At 36.7% G+C, this 22,848-nt stretch overlaps 1 protein-coding gene across 2 annotated transcripts; it reads left to right on the forward strand.

Moving 5' to 3' along the window:
- The first annotated feature begins 4,288 nt into the window (after positions 1-4,288).
- LOC149834943 (outer envelope pore protein 24A, chloroplastic-like) lies at positions 4,289-21,853 on the forward strand. 2 transcript variants are annotated; one of them, XM_090011615.1, is made up of 4 exons: positions 4,289-4,639; positions 4,748-5,110; positions 20,631-20,732; positions 21,561-21,853. In XM_090011615.1, exons 1-3 carry the CDS (start codon positions 4,442-4,444, stop codon positions 20,709-20,711), a joined length of 642 nt encoding a protein of 213 aa, XP_089867741.1. In that variant the 5' UTR covers positions 4,289-4,441; the 3' UTR covers positions 20,712-20,732; positions 21,561-21,853. The 2 variants fall into 2 exon arrangements, with proteins under 2 accessions (XP_089867741.1, XP_089867740.1); XM_090011614.1 differs by lacking the exon at positions 21,561-21,853 and having other exon boundaries at positions 20,631-20,949.
- Positions 21,854-22,848: the final 995 nt, after the last annotated feature.

Here is a 22,848-nt window from a genome sequence, read left to right on the forward strand (position 1 = left end):
GCACAACCCTACCCTACCCTATTCGGGGTTTTGACCCCCTTCTTGTTTCTGAGCATTTGTATAGGTATTCACCTGTTTGATTTTTTGTAGGTTGCGTAATGGATCTCGCTCACGTTGTGCGGTCCGAGACGTTCATCATTTACACTCGAAGACATGCACAACACCGCGACTCCCCAAGGTAAGGAAAAGTTGCACAAAAGACAATGGACGAACTAAAATAAAACAATTAAAATAAAATTTTAAAATGCAAAAGAAAGGACAAAGGACAATATATATGTATACATATATCTATATACGTATGCCTTTAACTGAAGGATGCAGTTTCGCGATCTTTTTGTTGTCGCCGCGCTTTACTGTGCACAAGCCTTTGCTCTTGTTATTACTTACTGTCTTTACTGCTTGTAGTTGTCATCGTGCTTTCTGTGCACTGGCTATTTACTTTACACATTTATTTGCTTATGCATTTATTTAGTTTGCTATGCGGTTTCGCGTATCAACCATTGCTTTCTGTCATTTACTTTTGTCGTCGCGCTTTAGTGCACAAGCTATTTACTTGCTTACACATTTATTTAACCGAGGTATAGTTTAGTACCTCATGCATTACTTTACGCATTACATATTTATTTAGCTGAAGTATGATTTCATACCTCGTGCATTTCTTACACATTTATTTACTTGTGTATTATTTGGTCGAGGTACGGTTTCGTACCTCGTGCACTGCTTACGTATTTTTGCGCTCAATACGCGGTTACACATTATATAATATGCACATAGCTCACATTTTGATGACTTACACTTACATAAGTGCAGCCTTGAGCATATCCTGTTTCGCTCATTTGTTTTAAAAAAAATGTAAATCACACTTATGCACTTCAGTTCTCTAAAAAGGGGATTCCTTATGCGAATCCATTTTTTTCCAAATGCGTAGTTTTGCAAAGCAAAATTTGAAAGTCATTCTAGTTGCAAGATCATAACCAAGTCTCCCAAATTGACGTATTTGGGAGAAGTGTTTTTACTATTTCGGTTTGTGTATTCGATACGACTCAGATAACCCTGATTAGGGGCACGAGCATGTGTTTGAGTGTAGTTCTATTGAGAAACCCTTACCCCATTTATCGAAACCAGTATCACGAGATATGCACAACATACAGATATTGCGATACATGGATGAGAGATCTGTGGCGATCTCGTTTCGTGCGAGTTGCACAATGTTGTACCCACAGTTTGAATGATAAATCATGTCAAAATAAGATATTTGGGTACAATGTATTCTATTTATGCTCTTTTTTGAAAGATGTGGGTTTGCACATGGGCATTAAAATTCTTAAGAAAAGGATTTCTTTTTGTGAATCCAGATTTCCAAATATACAGTTTTGCAAAGTAAAATTTAAGAGCCTATAGGTTATAAAATAACAACTAAGTTTTCCCAAGTCTGTGCATTTGAAATAAGTGTTTTACAATTGCGGTTTGAGATTCTGATACAACTCGGATAACCCCGATTAGGAGCATGGGCATGAGTTTAGGCAAGGTTTCTGCGAAGAAACCTGTATCATTAGTAGTATCACAAGATGTGCGCAACATGTTGATGTTGCGATATATTGGATGAAAAATCCATGGCAACCTCGTAGCCTGCATTTTACACAATGTTGTTTAAGTGGTTAAAAGACAGGATCTTGTCAAATTAAATATTTGTTGCATCATTTCTTTTGTGAAACAATGTTGTTGGGGTTTCTTTTGAGAAACCCATACCTCTCTCATCGTAGTCATACTTTTAGATATGTACGGTATGTTTGTACTATGATGAGTAGGATAAGAGGTCTGTGGTAACCTCAAAGCGTGTGATGGCACTTTGTTGTAATCACATAATGATGATGTTAGCCTCTACAGGAAAGATGTTCATATTGTTTTAAAGGACCAGGGCTTGTCAAATTTAAACTAGAATGATTACACCATTTATTTTTGCGACACATTAAAATTGGGTTTTTTTAGAGACCAATACTTCTCTCATCGTAGTCATACTTTTAGACAGGCACAATATGTTTGTACTATGATGAGTAGGATGAAAGGTCTGTGGTAACATCAAAACGTGTGATGACACATTGTTGAAATCACATAAAGGTAATGTTTGCCTTCACATGCAAGATGCTCGAGTCAGTTGAAATATCAGAGCATATAGAATGAGTCTTCAGTTAAATAACACATGACACACTCATTTGATCCGTTGTTTTCATCAAGGAAGATGATGGATTTGTACGAAACTTCGATGGACAGGTTGTTAACAACCACCCATCGCGCAAATGACTTGGTAGCCCCAGTCATCGGAGTTAGGGGACAAGACTATAAAAAATTATCCTACCTGATAGATCCCATAGACTTCTGCAGAAGTAGGATGCATCCGTTGTCTACGAATGCCTTCGTGAAATTCTCTCTCGATCATTAGCTATTCGGGGTAATGAAAATACATGGCATAATAGACTTCTGAACTAGTATCAGTTGTTTTTATATGTCGTGCGTTGTGCGTACTCGCAAGGCTAGCTAATATCGAAACCAAAGTTATCATGCTCACATTAATGTTGATTCTAAATTAGTTCATATTACTTGTCAAATCTAGATTTGTTCACGTTAACTTGTTGAATTATGTATCATGAATGCATTTGATGCATATGTTAGTTTTATTCATAATACTTGTGATTGAGTCTCTTGTATTAATTAACTGTTTATTTGTGTTAATTAATTGCTTATATCTTGTGATTATGAATTGTTGCTTATTTGCTCATGTAATCAATTGTTCATGCTAAGTTATAACTTATTACTTGGTAAAGTAGCTTATCATGTTAAAATAACATGCATTTCTTAATTCTGTTCTTTATTGTTTTATTTATGCACCTGCCATTTTTTTATGAAACCGACGCATTTTATGGATATAGGTAAAGTTTAGGTTTACGAGACAAATGATGGCAAGATGACGTGATGGTATCAAGATAAAACTCTTTTCTCGAGGTTTCGCTCCTGAAGACATATCTATAATTTTTTATAAAAGTTTTATTGAAAATTCCTTTTTTGTATAAACTCTAAATTACTAAAATTACATTTTAGAATATGTTTAGTTTCAATGAATGCATAGAGTTTTAAATTCGTTTTCTAAAGAAAGGTTTGCACAATAATGCGCTAAAGGTATGTTAACTTGTTGTTTCAAAAATATCATTTTGCGCTGAATTACTATTTAAAACTCTGATAAAAGAATGATAAAAGGTCTTCAAACTTTTTCTAAAAAGTTACAAGTCCTGAATTTTGGGGCGTTACACTAATAGTGGGTTGGGTCATTAGTGAGTTCATTGGTTTGTTGGAATCTACACATAGTTATATAAATTATGATTTTTTGAATTGTCAACAATTGAGACATTTTAGTGGTTAACATTTTGTTTTATGTTAAAAAGGTCATGAGCATTTTGAATGATAGGTTCATTGGTCAAACTTCTAAAATAAGCATAAAATAATAATTTTATACCATATATAAGGGTAAAATGATAATTTTAAAATATGAGTTAGTGTTAACTCAAGAACAACCCAAATTTGATTAACCCAAGTAAAAACTTTGGCATGAATTTGCAATCTTTCAAACTTTTGTTATGTGAATGAATTAGACTGAAAAGTTTTTTTTTTTTTGTGGGGGTGGGGGGGGGGGTTGCATTTGAAAATTTTCCTAAAAAAAAAATGAGATCCAATTTGTGATGGGCCTAAAGAATCCAATTAGTATATGGAGCTGGGCATTGGTTTCTGAAATTTCATATCAGACCCGGACCCAAACTAAGATAAAAAATATATTATTTTACAGGGTATAGACCAGATCTGGTTCATGTAATTCTTATAGGGTCCAGCTATGGTTTTCCATATGGCAGACGGGGGTAGAGCGCAGTTGTACTTGTACACTCGATCCTGCACCTTCCATGGGATCCGGGTTTAAACCCCTACTAATCCGATATATTTCAACTTAAGCTGTGCAGGCGCGAGCGTAATTGAACATTTGGAAGTCCGCTACATGTTTGATTGACACCAGAGTCATATTCCCCCCTACTGAACACACCCGAATACCGAACGTTGATGGGTCCCACCAGCTGAAATGATGAATCCCGAAGCGATTCGCATACCTCGGGTCGGTTTAAATCGGACCCATAGCCCATCAACGAATCGAGACCGTCCGCTTCGAGCTCCGACGGCCGAGGTGACTCCTTCTATCAATGGCGGTCAATGATAAAACCCCGCACACGATTTCTTCGTTCGCAGCCAAAAGAGAAGAGGAAGAGGAAGAGGAAGAGGAGGAAGCAGAAAAAGGGAAAAAGGGAAAAAGGGTTGTTGTTGGTGGTGGGTAGAGTGGTATTCGTGGCGCAAGCGAGCGAGCGCGACTCATCAGTCAGGAAGGAGGAGGAGAAGGAGGGAAAGGATGAAGGCCTCTCTGAAGGCGAAGTACGAGACCCACGGGAAGCCGGCGTCCGCCACCGTCTCCGTCAACGTTAGCAACGTGAAGCTCAAGGCCACCGTCACCGACGCCACCTTCGTCAACGGCCCCAGCTTCAACGGCCTCGGCCTCTCCCTCGAGAAGCCCGGCGCCTTCATCCTCGACTACGACGTCCCCAGGAAGGTAATAGCAATACTCGATTCTCTCTTTTATGGTTATTGAGATTTTCTTCGTTGAATCGGATGCTAATTTATAGGGGTTTTCTTCTTTCTCTTCTCCCATCGGTATTAGGATGTCAGGTTTCAGTTTATGAACTCGATTAGGGTTTTCGAGAAACCCCTGAACCTGACCTATATTCATTTTCGACCGAGCGGGATGACCACCCTAGAGGGCAGCCTCGCCTTCGATCCCTCGAACAAGCTCTCCACCAACTACGTCTTCGGCTCCAGGAATTGCAAGACCAAGTATACGTTTACTCACGGGGGAGGGGTCAGGACTTTCGAGCCATGCTACGATCTGGTGAACAATTCCTGGGACTTCGCCGCCTCGCACAAAGTCTTCGGAGGGGACGTGATCAAGGCATCGTACCAGACGTCCAAGAAATTGGTCGGGTTGGAGTGGTCGCGAGATTCTAAAGAGACGGGGTCCTTCAAAGTAATTGTTGAAAATCCTTTGTTTTTTTTCCTTTTCTGGATTGAGGTGTTTTGACAAATTTTCATTTTTTTTTCTCTTCCTGCTTTTGCTTCCGTTTGAAGTTCTTTATATTCATATGTTTCTTGATGCTTTTGCTAATTCGATCCATTGGCAGCATAGATATTAACCTTAATCCATACCTTAGGATAGAAAAGAAAAAACAAGTTACTTTTCCCCTTTTAGGACAAATTTTTATCGTGGTAGTTCCAAATTAACCGATTGAACTGGCAATGCAGTTGTTGAAGTGAATTGAGCAGTCCTTTTACATTTACCTTTCAAATGTAGGAAATATATTAGCAAAAAGAGCTGCACATTAGAGTTCTCGATTATGTGCTGATCATGCTCTGCTCGTCATGGTTCTGTTGCTTAATTGAAGGGGAGGGAAGGAGCTTCTTTTTCTTACTTGCTTCTATTAGAATAGTGGAAAGTATGTAGCTGCTTATGCATATCATGATGTTTATATTAGTTTTTTGGATATCAATTGGAATTTTGGACTACAAGAGGAGGAGATTTATTGGGGTTGTGCACAGTACTGGACATTTGTGTTTCTGGCTAGAGATTTTTGTTTGTTTGTTTGTTCTCAATTAAGGTGTTTGTGGTTAGAGATGGTTGCTTATGCACAAGTCGTTGTTCTAGTTCATGATGCCTGTTTGTCAAATGGAGAAGCATAGGTAACTAGAGTGATATATGATTCATATTCCTCTTTCTTGAATAGCTTAAGCCTATGTAGTACAATGTGCCTGGCTAGATAGACAAGTTTAGTTCAGAGCATGTTGTTTGTTAAGTGGCACTCTCGTCTTTAGCAAATCTATGATTGTTATATTGGTGTTCAATAACTGTTGCATTTTCTACTTCTTTTGGAGTTCCACCATTTGCTTGAAACATCTCTAGTATGGGGACAACAGTAATGGGCCTTGAGGCGTTACATAAAGACGCCCACATTGGTGGCATTGAAGACGCACCCTTAACTTGTTTCTTCTCTGGATTGTTTTCATCATTTTGTGCTAACTTGTGTTCCTAATGTTTCTACCATGCCTAATATTTCATCATTTTGAATAATGGTTTGATTGTTGGTTATTAGAAATTTTACATTTTAGAACAGTAAGGTCGGTTCCTGCATTAGGTTTATAATAAGCTAATTAAAAATGTATATACTTGGAATAAGTGTATTAGTTAGGATAATGATCGTGTAATTTAGACTCAATCCAAACTGGCCGCTGATTGACTTGACTTATTCTATTTCCTGCTATGTTACCGCGACACAACATTTACGCCGCCTTAACTGTGCCGACATGCATCAACACGGGTATGGGTACCAGGCACAATGCTGGTACGCCTAGTAAACAAAAAAACAAAGATGCTCCCCGAAAACCCTCGACCCTCTCTCTCTGATCTCGCTCTTCCCCACCTCTCTGACTCTCATCCCCCCCTCCCCCTCTCTCGATTTACCCCTCCTTGTCTCTCTCTCTCGATTCCCTTCGCTATCTCCCTCTCTCTCTCGTCTTCTCCCTCTGTCGAGAGAGAGAGAGAGGGGGAAGACGAGAGAGAGAGAGAGAGAGAGAGAGAGAGAGAGAGAGAGAGAGAGAGAGAGAGAGAGAGAGAGAGAGAGAGAGAGAGACCTTCCCCCTTTTATAAGGGGGCTTTATTGACCCGGTTTGGACAAGTCCAAACCTTGTTAATGATGCAATGAAACTTCAAGCGCACAAGAGAGATGCCACAAAGGTCGATGAAGAGTGCACACCCACACAAATACGAAGCCACTAATGGGCAAGATACAAAAAACCACTAAGGGCTAATCACAATGCTCACAAAGAGGAACACAAATATAAAAATAATGAATTTATTATTGAGTAAATGCTATAAAAAAGCATGACATAGAGAAGGGCTAACAACTCCTATTTATACACCACAAGGACCAAGGGGAGGCTCCCGTAGAGTCATTGGGACCTCCCCAACAGTCATATTTATGACTATCCCAATGACTATGGTTAATGACCATAGAGCCCTTGGTCATTAAATAAAAAAAAGAAATAATAAGAAAAAATAAATTACAAAACAGTCCCTAGTGGACCCTTCTAATTATAACGAGTAAAATGACAAAAATATCCATGATTGCAAAACTATACATATATATATATATATTAAAAAATATATATGTATATATACAATAACACACACACACACACACATATATATATATATATATATATATATATATATATATATATATATATATATATATATATATATACCTTCCCTCAAACTTACAGTGAGATCACCAAAAGTTTGTTAAGGTGAAAAATAAAACAAGGTGCAAGAAGAGCTTTGGTGAAAAACTCTGCAAGATGGTACTTCGATGTGATGTATGGTAACTCAATAGTTCATTTTAGATACTCATCACGTACGTAGTGGCAGTCCATCTCAAGTGCTTTGTTCTTTCATGAAAGATGTGGTTGTTCGGAATGCAAATTTCACTTTTGTTGTCATAACCAGAGTTACCGGAAGCGCCTAGGTAAAATGGGAAGCGCAAAATGTCGTGCTTTCGAAGCGTGCGGGGAAGCACCACTTTTAAATGGGAAGCGTGCTTCCCTTTAATGGGAAACACACTTCCCTTCACGCTTCCCCCGCGCTTTCCCAATTTTTTTCAATGTTTTTGTATTTTTTATTTTTTTCGCTTCCCCCTTGCTTCCTAGGTCACTTCTGAGACGATTCCCGACTCGCTCCTAAGTGGTCCCACGCTTCCCGCTTCCTAAAATTTTGAAAGTGCCTCGCTTCCCGCTCCTGCTTCCTCAACTGACAACCATGGTCATAACCATCTTCGAAGGTTTGAAGATCAAAACTCCCATATCCTAGAGAAAAGTCTTAGCCATACAAGCTCCATTGTTGTCATAGCCATGACTCAATATTTTGCTTTAGTTGAAGACAACGAGACTTTCTGTTATTTTTTGCACCTCCAAGAAATTAAGGAATCCCTTAAGAAAACACAAAAACTAATAGTTGATATTTTATCATTTGGATTACCACCCCAATCAACATCAGTGTAAGCAGTTAAATCTAAGGATGAGGATAAAAAAACCCTTTTGAGATTGTGTTTTTAATATATCAAATAATCCTCGTAACTACGCCCATGTGTATTGTGATAGGAGCATGCTGAAACTAACTTGTTGTATGAACTGTATGAGCAATATGAGGTCGGGTGATAGAAATGTAGGTGAGATCCAATCAATTGGTGATAATGAGTTATCTTCAAGCATTACACCATCTTCAAGTCTTAATTTGACATTTATGACTTCTGGGGTCTCATTCTTTTCATCAGAAACTCCTGACCTAACACATATGCCATCTACCAATTTCATTTGGGAGAGGGTATATCCTCTCGATGAGTAGACAACCTCAATTCTTAAAAAATATCTATAAAATCCAAAGTTAGACATAGCAAAATTTTTCTTTAAAACAAATTTACTTTCAATGACTCCTTTGTCATTTTCTGTAATGATCATGTCGTCAACATATAGTAGAAGTATTACAATATTATTTCTTGTTTTCTTGACAAAAAGAGCAATGCCAACATAACAAGAAATAAATCTCAAACCAATCAAAACATTACTAAATTTATCATACCAAACTTTAGGAACTTGTTTAAGACCATACAAGACCCTTTTTAGTTTCAAAATTTTACCATTAATATCAACTCCCAACAGGAGATCCATGTAAACTTCCTCACAAAGCTCTTCATTTAAAAATGCATTCTCAACATCTAGTTGATAAATTGACCATTGCTGGATAAAGGCAATGATGATTATGGTTCAGACACTAGTCATTCTAGCGACGGGAGCAAATATTTTTTTATAATCTATTCCATATTCTTGAGCATATCCTTTGGCAACCAATTTTGCTTTATACCTTTCTAAGGATCCGTCATTTTTGGTCTTGACTTTAAACGCACACCTAGGTCCTATAGGTTTCTTGCCTAGAGGAAGTTCAACTATTTCTCAAGTGTTGGCTTTTCTAAGGGCATCATGCTCCATTTTCATTGCTTCAATCCAATGAAGGTATTTTTTGACATCATTATAATGGGATGGTTTTAATAGGAGTGAAGAGTTATTAAACATTCTCTAAAGTTGGGAGAAAAAAAATCATAAGATACAAATCTACTAGGAGAATTAGAGATTCAATTAGATCTCCTAAGTTGGGATTCCTGTGAAGGTATATTTTGAGAGAACTTGTCAAGAGTACATGGATGATCACCTTATCCACACTCGGTATAAACATGCATATTTTCAATTAGTCTTTCATTTTGATGACCTACCTCATCAACAACTAGATATTCATTACTAGAAGCATCATTCAAACAAAGATCAAAAACATTATTAGAGTCATCATGTCTTGGTAAAAGATCAAATAAAAATGTATAGTCAATTTTCTCTTTAGTTCCTTTGTTATCAAATCCATTTTCATTCTCTAAGAAAGTAATGACTTTTGAAACATAAAGTTTGTTGTTCTTTGGGTCAAAACAAAGATACTTTTTTTATTTTTTTCATATTTCAAGAAAACACAGATAGTTTATCATTTTTATAAGTAATCTCATAACTCTTACAACCAAAGATTCTTAATCTTTTAAAGTTTTTCAAACGGAGGGATATTTTGTGAATATGAAGGTATTCTATTTATTAAGTAGATTGATGTTAAAACGGCTTCAAACCATTTTTTTTTTGGAATGCCCCTAGAAATAAGAACAGTCTTAGTGGTGTCTATTATATGTCTACGTTTTCTTTCCGCTAACCCATTTTGTTGAGAGGTTCTAGGACCAGACCTTTGATGAAAAATGTCATTTTGTTTCAAATAACTTTGAAAATCATTTGACATAAATTCTCCTCTTGAGTCAGATCTAAGAATAGATATGTTACTAAGAAATTGATTTTTAATCATTATATGAAATTCTTTAGAAAAGGAGAACACATCAGATTTAAGATTTAGAAAGTAAACTCATGTATATCTAGTTAAATCATAAAAAAAAATAACATAATAGGAGTAACCTCCCTTCGATATGACCGGTGAAGGGCCCCATACATCCGAATGCACTAATTCAAAAGGACGAGCCAAAACGAAAGATCTATGGGAAAAATGAATAGATTTCATTTTTTCTAAAAATGCAATCTTTACAAGATGCATTCTTTTTATTACAAATATTTTTCAAAAAAAGAAAAAGATGCATCTTCTAAAAACTAGGATGCCCAAGTCTCTTATGTCAATTATCAATACTTTTAGTACATAATTACAAAAATACTTGGATAAAAGAGTAAAAAATTCATAAAGTAAAGATTGCCTCTCCTATAGCCTTGCTCAATCAACTTCCCTAATTGGAGATACTGCACGATGTAATCTTTAGATGAAAAAGAGACTTTGCATTCATGATCGAAAATTTGAGAGACGAAGAAAAGATTTAAATTCAATTTTGGAACAACCCTTATTTTTGGAACAAGAAAATTTTGAGAAGTTTTTCAATCAAGAGTTTTAATACTATCTATTTTTAAAGAGGTTCTATTGGCGGTTGAGACATAAGATGAAATAGAATTAGTGTAAACTGTTAATATATATATTATTTTGTGTATTTATACCAAAATACCCGGTAGGGGTATTTCGGTCATTTCACTATGTACTTTTTTTATTTTTTAGGTTTTTCTTTTTCTTATTTTTGTTTTTACTTTTCCTTTTTTTATTTAATTTATGTAAGGGACCATTGGGGGGCCCACACAATGGGACGTTGGGGACACCAACGTCTATTGTGGGAGCCCCAATGGCTCCCCTCTTTTAGTGGTTCCCTCTTGTAGGGGTGGCAATCGTGTCGGGTTGGCGGGTCAGCATACCTCAACCCGAACCCGACCCGTTTATTAAACGGGTCGGCTGTGGCAAACACGAACCCGACCCGTTTAATAAACGGGTAACTCGACATGACCCTCCAACCCATTTAATAAATGGGTTGGGTCGGGTAAACGGGTTCTTAGGTTCGCGGGTCAGGTTGGCGGGTCGACAGGTTGGCAGGTTGACCCACCCGCCTAACCCGTTTATTAAACGAGTCAGCCGGGTTGGCGGGTTGACCTACCCGCCTAACCCGTTTATTAAACGGGTCAGTCGGGTTGGCGGGTTGGCATACCCCCAACCCGTTTAATAAACGGGTTACGCGGGTCGACCCGTTTATTAAACGGGTTGGCTTAAGCCCAACCCGAACCCGCCTAAGAGGCGGGTTGTGTAATGAAATGGTGGTCTTCAACAAATGCACGAATAACTCACAAACAAGTGTCTATTGGAGACACTACAAGCATGACCCTTGAAAGGGTATAAAAGGAAGAACACTTGAAAAATAATTAATACTTTATTCAAGAACAAAATGCTTAAGAAGCATATTGATTTACATTGAAGGGGTTCACCCCTATATATACAAAAAAGTGGAAGAGAGAGGAGAGCTCATTTTGAGCTCTCCAAAAGAGATGTTGGACTCTAGTCCAACGTCTCTTATTATAGCTGTTGGACTACAGTCCAACAACTATTTGCACAGTCAAGTTCCAACAAGAACTTGACTGGATCAAATATCTAGTTTCTATTGAACTAGATGCTAAAAAAGAAAATAAAGAAAAATAGAAAAAGAAAATAATAAAAGAAAATATAATAATATTAAATAATATATATATATATATATATATTACAGTTTACATTTTAACACTCCCCCTCAAACTTACGGTACAATGAGCGAAAGTTTGTCTAAGAGGAAGTGAAATCTGGGTGCAGCGAGAGGCTTGGTGAAGAAGTCTGCTAATTGATATTCTGATGTAACATATGGCAGATCAATGGTTCCATGTAAGTATTCCTCTTTGACATAGTGACAATCCATCTCAATGTGTTTAGTGCGCTCATGGAATGTCCGATTGCTTGCAATGTAGATTGCACTTTTGTTGTCACAACACATCTTTGAAGCTTGCGTTGCTTTAACTCCCATATCCGCTAGCAAGCGTCTGAGCCAAACAACCTCCATAGTGGTGGTTGCCATGGCTCTGTATTCAGCTTCGGTGGAGGAAAAAGAGACTTTCTGTTGCTTCTTGCACCTTCACGAAATTAAGGCTTCACCTAGGAACACACAAAAACCAGTAGTTGAGTGTCTATTATTGGGATCACCTCTCCAGTCAGCATCAGTATATGCAATTAAATTTAATGAAGATGAAGCAGGCAAGAAGAGTCCTCGTGAAAGAGAGGATTGTAAGTATCTAATAATACGCAAAATTGCTCCCATATGCACGGAGGTGGGAGCATGCTGAAACTGACTGGCTGTATGAACCGCATGAGTTATATCTGACCTAGTAATGGAAAGATAAGAAAGAGCTCCAACGAGCTGTCTATACGGAGTAGGATCATCAAGAAGTTCTCCATCATCAATTTTCATTTTAACATTGATAACTTCTGGAGTGTCTACTTTCTTATCATCTGTAATTCCAGATCTGGAAACGATATCAAGAGCAAATTTAGATTGAGATATCAAATACCCCCGAGGGGAATAAGCAACTTCAATGCCTAAAAAATATCTTAATAAACCTAAGTCAGTCATTTCAAAGTAAGTTTTAAGAAGAGATTTCATATTTGCAACTCCCTGTTTGTCGCCTCCGGTGATGATCATATCATCCACATAGAGAATAATAATAATGATGCCTGCATCAGATTTTTTAACAAACAAAGCAGTGTCAGTTAAACAAGGTTGAAAACCAATATCAAGCATAACATGACTAAATCGGTCATACCAGGCTTTTGGAGCCTGTTTAAGACCATAAAGAGCTTTTTCTAGACAAAAAGCTTTACCCTTAGGGATATTAATACCATGTGGGGCTTCCATGTATACTTCTTCAACGAGATTCCCATTCAGGAAAGCATTTTTGACATCTAATTGAAAGATAGGCCATGTTCTAATGGAGGTCAAGGCTATTAAAGTTCTAACAGTGGTCATACGGGCCACAGGAGCAAATGTTTCTTCATAATCGATGCCATACTCTTGGGCATATCCTTTTGCTACTAAACGAGCCTTATATCTTTCCAGGGTCCCATCACTTTTGGTTTTGACTTTGTATACCCACCTACAACCTATAGGTTTCTTACCTGGAGGGATATCTTGGATCGTCCAAGTATTGGCCTTTTCTAGTGCATCCAATTCTATTTTCATGGCTTCTATACATTCTATATGATTTTTGGCTTGAGAATAGGATGATGGTTCAACATATGATTGTATTAATGTAATGGCGGCCCTATACGTGGGTGAAAAAGATTCATAAGACACAAATTTTTCTGGAGGTCTAGAGATTCTAAACGTTCTTCTAGGTGAGACTTCAGAGTATTTTTGTAATGCACATGGAAGATTTTGCTCTCTACGTCTTGAATATTATAGACTAACATCCCTATGGATTTGCTCTTCATTATCATCATTTTCAACAACGATAGGACTTTGATCATTGTCAAGGTCACATTCAACATCACATTCATTGAATTTTGAAGTTGGATCAATTAAAAACGAGTATTCAGCGACATCCTTGGATTTTTCAAATTCAAAGAAGCTTTCTTTTTCCAAAAAAGATACATTTCTTGACACATATAATTTGTCATTTTGAAAATCGAAACACCTGTAGCCTTTTTGATTATCAGCATATCCTAAAAAGGCACATGGGATTGCACGAGGAGAGAGTTTGTCATTTTTGTTGGTGAAAACAAAACATTTGCATCCAAAGACTCTTAATCTAGAATAATCTGGAGTTAAATTAACAAGCTTTTCTATTGGAGTTGTATTCTTTAATAAGGAAGATGACATCCTATTAATGAGGTAGGTGGCAGTTAGGACCGCTTCAGCCCAAAAACTTTTTGGAACTTGATTTGCAATTAGCAATGTCCTAGTAGTTTCCATAATGTGCCGATGTTTGCGTTCGGCTAGGCCATTCTGCTGTGGAGTGTGTGGACATGATCTTTGATGTGTAATATCATGTAAATTGAGATAGTCTTTGAATTCGTTGGACATAAACTCTCCCCCTGAATCAGTGTGAAAAAACGGAAATATCATTTTGAAACTTATTTTTAACCATTTTATGAAATATTTGAAAGTTAGCAAAGACATCAGATTTATGTTTAAGTAAATAAATCCAAGTATGTCTAGAAAAGTCATCAACAAAAATGACATAATATGTATAACCACCTTTGGAAATAACTGGTGCGGGGCCCCAAACATCCGAATGTATTAACTCAAGTGGTCGTGAGGAAATAAAAGTTCTACTAAGAAATGGTAACCTTTTCATTTTGCCAAGAATGCAGTCTTTACAAGAATATTTTTCAGAATTACAAAATTTTTCCAAACTTGGAAAATATTGAATTTTAGACATATGAGGATGGCCAAGTCTTTTGTGCCATAAATCCAATTCTAATTTCTGAATATTATAACAAAATGCATTCTTGGGTAATTCCAAAAAGTCCATGTAATAGAGTCCTCCTTCTCTATGGCCTTCCCCAATCAGCTTCCCTGACTGACGATCCTGTACCCAACAACCATGAGAAGAGGAGATATTACATCCATAATCAGATATTTGCGAGACAGATAAGAGATTTAAATTAAGTTTAAGGATATATTTAACTTCTGGGATAATTTTTTTTTTTGGATTTTTGAAGATTTTCAAAACATCCTATTCCTTTTACTTCAAGAGATGTGCCATCAGCTGTAAAAACTTTTGACACACTTGAGTTATTTTTAAGACATTCGGATAGACTATTAACATTTGGGGTCACGTGAAAAGAAGCACCAGAATCTAAAAGCCAAGGAAAGTTACCTGGACCGGAGAAAGATGCAACTGCCGCTCCAGTTGAGGCTTCGGTTGAGGAGGATACCCCTTTGAGAAGAGGTTGAAGGATTTCCATCAGTTGAGCCATAAACACAGGTGCATCTTGATCTTTTGACTCGGATTCAACAGATGCAACTCTTTTTTCTTCTCTTCTTTTTAACTTTGGACATTGAGGCCTATAGTGCCCCGGTTCATGACAATGATGACAAATAACTTTTCTTTTATTTGTAAGTACGAGTATGATTTTCTGGTCTAGATACAGCTAAAATCGAGTCATCATCAACTTTTGGAGTACTTTTTTTAAGTCTATTTTCCTCCCTAATGAGCTCTTCTATAGTATCAACAATAGAAAGAATTTTTCCACGATGTAATAGGGCTGATTTGGTGGATTCAAACTCCGGCCTTAGACCATTCACAAATTGATAGAAATGTTCCATATCGAGTTGCTTTTGGCGAAGCTCGATATTTTCGGCACAATGCCATTTGGGCTCAAGAAGAGCCAACTCTTCCCAAAGTTCGGATAACTCATTATAATATTCTCGAATAGTTTTATCTTTTTGAGTCATTGTCCGAACTTTGTCTTGTAAATTGCATACATGTGCAATATCTTTAAGGGAATACATGTTTTTGAGGTATTTCCAAGCCTTATCAGCATACTCAAACTTAGCTAGACTAGAGCATTTTTTAATGTCTATGCTATTGATGAGCCATGACATAATTTTTGCATGCTCTATCCTCCACTCTTTCCATTTCTTTTCATAAGTGGCTAACGCCTTACTCTTCTCTTCTTCCGTTAGAGGAACCTCTTTATCACCCTCTACTTTGGTAAGAGATAGTTTAGGTTCCAAATCGGAACCATCCACTATACCCCATAAACCTTTTCCCCAAATATGGTGCTTCATAATCGAAGCCCACATTACATAGTTAGTATCATTTAGTTTCATAGGAATGATGGTGATTTTATCATTGTCATCCATCTTTTACAAGGGTAAGAGAGGAATAAATAGGAGGAGAGAGAGAGAAAAACAAAAAGAAAAGAAAAAGAGTAGACAAGGGAACAAGACAGGATACAAAACCAAATTTTTTTGTAGCACAAGTTCGCCTTTCTTCAAACAAATCTTCTTGAACCAAGAACAAGGTGATGAAACACTTTTTGTAAATGTGGCACGAAAATCGAGGCAGAAGCACTTCAAGATCTAAGGATTTCGTAGCTCTGATACCATGTAATGAAATGGTGGTCTTCAACAAATGCACGAATAACTCACAAACAAGTGTCTATTGGAGACACTACAAGCATGACCCTTGAAAGGGTATAAAAGGAAGAACACTTGAAAAATAAATAATACTTTATTCATGAACAAAATGCTTAAGAAGCATAGTGATTTACATTGAAGGGGTTCACCCCTATATATACAAAAAAGTGGAAGAGAGAGGAGAGCTCATTTTGAGCTCTCCAAAAGAGACGTTGGACTCTAGTCCAATGTCTCTTATTATAGCGGTTGGACTACGGTCCAACAACATTTATTATAGCTGTTGGACTACAATCCAACAGCTATTTGCACAGTCAAGTTCCAACGAGAACTTGACTGGATCAAATATCTAGTTTCTATTGAACTAGATGCTAAAAAAGAAAATAAAGAAAAATAGAAAAAGAAAATAATAAAAGAATATATATATATATATATATATATATTACAATTTACATTTTAACAGGTTGGCGGGTCGTGTCAGGTTTTGCCACCCCTACCCTCTTGTATATATATATATATATTACAGTTTACATTTTAACAGGTTGGCGGGTCGTGTCAGGTTTTGCCACCCCTACCCTCTTGTATATATATATATATATATATATATATATATATATATATATATATATATATATATTACAGTTTACATTTTAACAGGTTGGCGGGTCGTGTCAGGTTTTGCCACCCCTACCCTCTTGTATATAAAGGGGGTCTCCCCCCTCTCAAAAGTGTATGAGTTCTCTCACGTTCTCTCTTGAATAATATTCTTTTTATGCCTTTTGGCATTCACCCTATAGTGGGTTTGTGTAATTTGCACATTAAGTGCTTGTGATATTCGGTTCATTATTGAACCTTTTGTATTTTTGCATATCTCATTACACAATCTTTAGAAAGAACATTCGAATGAGGGTTCATATGAAAGGAACTACCCGAGTCAAGAATCCACGTACCTATAGGAGATGAAGAAGATGCAATGGCGGCACCCGAAGAAGAAGATTATTTGAGTAATTGTTATAGTGCCTTCGATATTTGATTAAGAGTTTCTTTAATATCCTCCATTCTTGCTAGATTCTTTCTTTTTGGGTGTGATTTCTCCAAAAGAAGCAACTTTGCCTTTAAGTTTTAGGCAAACCGGTTTAATATGGCCCGGTTCATTACAATAATGACAAATAACACCCTTCCTATATCCATTGTTAGCACATATTTTTATGTGAACATTGTTCATAAATCATGCTAAAATCTTAACATGGTTGCTTTCTCCATCTTCTACCTTTAATCGATGCTCATGGATAGCTTTAATGGGATAATCTCCTTCAAAAACCTTTTCGACACCTTCTTCGACTTTGGTAGGCTTTAAAGATGGTTAGAGAGTGATGCCCATCACGAATCCTCAAAGTTTCTTGCCTTTGAGGTAATTTTCCGTTGCTGAAGACCACATCATGGAGTTGGATCTGTTGAGTTTGAAGGAGAGCTCAACTCTTGATTCATGCTCCATGATGAATAACAAGAGGAAAAGATAAAGAAGAAAATGAGAGCACTAAAAACTTTTATCACGAACACATGATCTTTAATCACTACGAACATGACCTCCAATATCAAAAGAACCCAAAGGGCTATGATACCATGTAATGAAACTTCAAGTGCACAAGAAAGACGCCACAAAGGTCAATGAAGAATGCACACCCACGCAAATAAAAAGCCACTAAAGGGCAAGATACAAAGAGCCACTAAGGGCTAATCACAATGCTCACAAAAAGGAACAAGAATATAAAAATAATGAATTTATTATTGAGCAAATGCTATAAAAAAGCATGACATAGAGAGGGATTAACAACCCCTATTTATATACCATAAGGACCAAGGGGAGGCTCCCATAGAGTCGTTGACCTCCCCAACGGGCCAATGATCATATTTATGACGGTTGGGATGAGTCCCAACGACTCTATATGGTTAATGACCATAGAGCCCCTGGTCATTAAATAAAAAAAATAATAATAATAAAAGAAAAATTACAAAACAGTCCCTAGTGGACCCTTCTAATTACAAGGGTAAAATGACAAAAATGCCCCTGACTGCAAAACTATATATATATATATATATATATATATATATATATATATATATATATATATATATGTGTGTGTGTGTGGTGTGTGTGTGTGCATATATTTTAACAAATAAAGCTAAAAAAATGGATGGTGATATTGATCCATACATAATCCAGACCCAAACTTGTTTTTTCTCTCTTTTTAAGATAAAAAAGGATTTTTAATATGGATTTAATATAGATTCATACATAATCCAGACCCAAACTCTCTTTCTCTCTCTATATAATATATATTTTAGATATAACATATATATTTAGATTATATGAAATTTATTTTGTATTTATGTGATATATATATATATATATATATATATATATATATATATATATATATATATATATATATATATATATATATATATATATATATATATATATAGGGTAACTGAAATGTGTTTACCAACCAAATATGTTTACTAGTATGAACCAAGATTTTCACAGTTTTTTTACTTTTTTTTTTGAAAATTTTACTGTACGGATGTGATCTAGATACTTGGTTTTATAGGAACAGACTCTTGGATCATCCAATTACGATGTATAACAAGGATCTTTTAAGGGATGAAAATCAATGACTTTACAATGATCCAACAGTCGATTCCTAGCAAATGGACCACGCCGAATGCATCTGCAGGGTTAGATTTGCAAGAAAACCTATGAAAAACTCGATTCATACAAGCAAACATATTTGGTTGGTAAACATATTCTAGTTTCCCTATATATGTATGTAGCTGTGTCCCCGTACCGCACCTGTACCCAGGTGACATAGCTTTCTTGCTATTTTAAATAGAAGATGATCCAGCTCTCTTTTTTTGGTATTTTTTTTCATAAGTGTTAACAGGAACACCATTCTTTTTGATACATTGAGCAGATAGCATCAGATTTATGTATTACTAACATGTTGGATTGTGGAAAACAAAAAAGGTATTAACACGACTATGTTCTCCAACTATTAGCTGAACTCTTCTGAACATTAATGAGCACCAAAAAGCCTCCAGTGTGCACTTTCTATATGTTGTCTGTTAAATCCTAGTGAGAAATTATTGGCAATTTCTGCAAAATATCGGGATAATCTCTCTGACTTGCTTCTCTCTACTAGCATATCTACTATTCCCCAAGTCTTTACTGAACCTCTTTTTACCATTTATGATGCCCAAGAATCATCCCATATGCATTATCTATTTGTTACTATGTCACACGGACTCGGCTAGGGAGGCACCGCACCCGAGTCGACATGCCCTGACACGGGTGTGGCTTCGGACACGGCCCAGACTCGGTCAACGCCGAGTCGGACTCGGTCAACGCCGAGTCGGACTCGGTCAACGAGTCGAGGCTGAGTCCGTCCTTGTTTTGGACTCAGTTAACGTTGACTGAGTCCAAAAATGTTCATTTTTAGGGCAAAAAACAAAAAAAATAATCTTTATATATATATATATATATATATATATATATATATAGCATGAGTCTCAAACATAAGCCCCAGAAAAAAAAATTCCGGGGGGCGCTGCCCCCCTCCGCCAGGGGTGCCCCACCTGGACCCTCGCCCGCTGACCGCTCAGCGGGACCTACATCGGGGGGAGCCCTCGGACCCCCCTTTCTGCAAAGGCAAAAGTATAATTTGCAAAGTTTGTAAAAAACACTCATGCTGGTGTATGCACACACTGGATATATTATTATATATATATATTTTAAAAAATATCTATATATATAGCCGAGTCCCTGTGTCCAAAATTTTTAAAATTGCTCCGCACCCGTGTCGCACCCGCACCCGCACCCGCACCCTTACCCATGTGACAGATTTGCTATCTATTCAAGCAAAGCCGGAAAACCTTAGCAGTGTCTTCAAAATATCATGATCTCTCTCTCTCTCTCTCCAGACTTTTGTGGACTTCAACAAGTTCACCACAAATTCATACTCCTAACTCCTAATGAATTGGAGTTCGGCTTCAATTATGCATGTACGTCTCTCCGTGTGCATAAAGTAAATTCCAAACCTAGTGTAACTGTAGAAAGATTTTAAGTCTTTATAATCTTCAGTTTTCCTACATCAGGTTTTTCCTTCTAACTGAGTATCATCATAATCTAGAGAATTCTTCATTCCTGTGAAAGGACCGAAAAGTCAAAATTTGATATTTCAGTCAGGTGGTCTCCATGTTTCCATTCCGAATCGCCTCAGTCATATTACTGCTGTATCATTTTCTTTTTTCTGTATGATAGTGTCCTTGAATGTATTGGTTTCTTATACAGTCTTATGGGTTTCTTCTTTGCAGATCTTTACATCTTTCAGCTTGGCAGAGGAGTTTAAATTTCCAAAGATTGTTGCTGAAACCACATGGAATTTTGAAATGTGATGATCACAAAGCAATAACTCTGTTAAGTTCCTCAAAATTTTTTTGTTCTTTCAGTTGTGATTTTTGAGGTCCTTGACTTTCAATCTTGTGTTAGTGTTATCACAAAGAATCATCATTTATTTGGTTGGTCAGCTGAGCTAAAGTAACTTGTTTCACTTTTCTCATCTAGCACAAGTGTTCATTTATCAATGATGTTATTAATGATATTTGTGATTTGTTTACCTTTTGTTTAGAGTCAGCATTTTTGAGGTTGTGGGTGTTCTTTGTGAGATATCCCTGCAATTTTTCTTTTGTTAGCTGTATCTTAGCATGGCATTTTAGAAAATCTTGAATTTGTTTGATATGTATAGGATTTTGATATCTGCATTGCAAAGGAACGAGATCTAAAAATCTTGACTAGGTCCCACTTTTATCACTTGTCATGAATTTTGGATGAATTCATCCGGTCATGCAAAAAATTATAGCTCCATGTGAATGTTTTGGGGAGACAGTTCTATCCTCCATCCAGATCTCAACAGCCTTATCTTTTCATTCTTTAGGTGTACGTCTGTGCCATTGGGTTAATAATTCTTGCTGTCCTTCATCCATAGCATATATGTCCTGTGACTCTTTGGCCTTCATCCTGGTATGTGTCATAGATGGGTTTTGTGTTCTAGAAAATTTTTGCAAAGAAAATCATATGAAGAAGATCGTACTAGCAATTATGGTGTAGGGGATTTCTCGTTCTTAACCTTATAAAGTGAAGTTGGTAGTGCTAAGCATGTCCATCACAAATAAACCACTTCAGTAGCATGCAAGATATAGGAGTTAGAATGATAACCTTACGATCATTTTCACTTGATCTTTCAGAGTTGCAACCTGGAAATGATTCAAGCTGCCATGAGAGATGGAGACATCTCAGATAGTATCTGTATAGCTCATGAGACAACAGGTTGGCTTTCTAGGTCTTGTCATTTACTTATGTAAGCATAACTAAAGAAATTTTAGTAATTTGTGGACTCAAATTTCCTGGTCAAAGTAACTTGCTACTTGCTAGAAATCATAAAAGCACCTCACTTGCAATTTGAGTAAGGTGATCACCTGCCTTCACGCTGTATATGGTATGGTGGAAGAAGCCTGGGGAAGGTGGCTCCCTTTAAGGACATTCAGTCTGATTGTTGGATTTTCGATCAATAAACTCATACATGGCTTGACGAGGCATTTGGGGGATAAGTCTATTATAGTTCTTCCTTGCAGTATATGTCGATGTAACAATGGTAATTTGCCATTTTTTTGTCTGTCCCTGCACAAAATTTCTTATGGCAATTTTATGACTTATCTATGGAACAACAGATTAACAAAAGAGTTACATTGTAGCCTTTTTTCTAATGGAAAGTATACTTTCATTAAAATGAGTTAAGTTTCTTCGAGTGCCTCTCTTTGCATTTGGGCTCATTTGTAATGAAATGGTAGTCTTCCACGAATGCACTTGAATCTATCAAAAGGAAGTATCTAAAAGATACTTTAGACAAGACCCATAAAAGGGTATAAATGGAAAAACATAAAATAAATAATACACTTTATTTATGAGAATAAATGCTTAATAAGCATTGAGGAGAAGTGTTTTACATTAGGGGATGCACCCCTATTTATACAAAGAGATTGAGGAGAGCTCATAAGGAGCTCTCCCTCTCTAGTCGTTGGACTAGTTCAACGGCTAGAATTCTAGCCGTTGGACTAGTTCCAACGGCTAGAGAGTGGTCAAGTTCCAACTGGAACTTGACCAAACTAGGTGTATCTAGTTCTAATAGAACTAGATAACAAAAGAAAAAAAAATTTAATACTAAAATATATAAGTATAATATTATTATTATATATGTATATTTTACATTTTAACACTCCCCCTCAAACTTATGGTACAATGAGCGAAAGTTTGTCTAAGAGGAAGTGAAATCTGGGAGCCGCAAGAGGTTTGGTGAAGAAGTCTGCTAATTGATATTCTGACGTAACATATGGCAGATCAATGGTTTCATGTAAGTACTCCTCATTGACATATTGACAATCCATCTCAATGTGTTTGGTGCGTTCATGGAACGTCCGGTTGTTTGCAATGTAGATTGCACTCTTGTTATCACAACACATTCGTGAGGCTTGTGTT

This window comes from Nuphar pumila, chromosome 6, assembly GCF_984573655.1.
Source record: "Nuphar pumila chromosome 6, dmNupPumi1.hap1.1, whole genome shotgun sequence".
Classification (NCBI taxonomy): domain Eukaryota; kingdom Viridiplantae; phylum Streptophyta; class Magnoliopsida; order Nymphaeales; family Nymphaeaceae; genus Nuphar; species Nuphar pumila.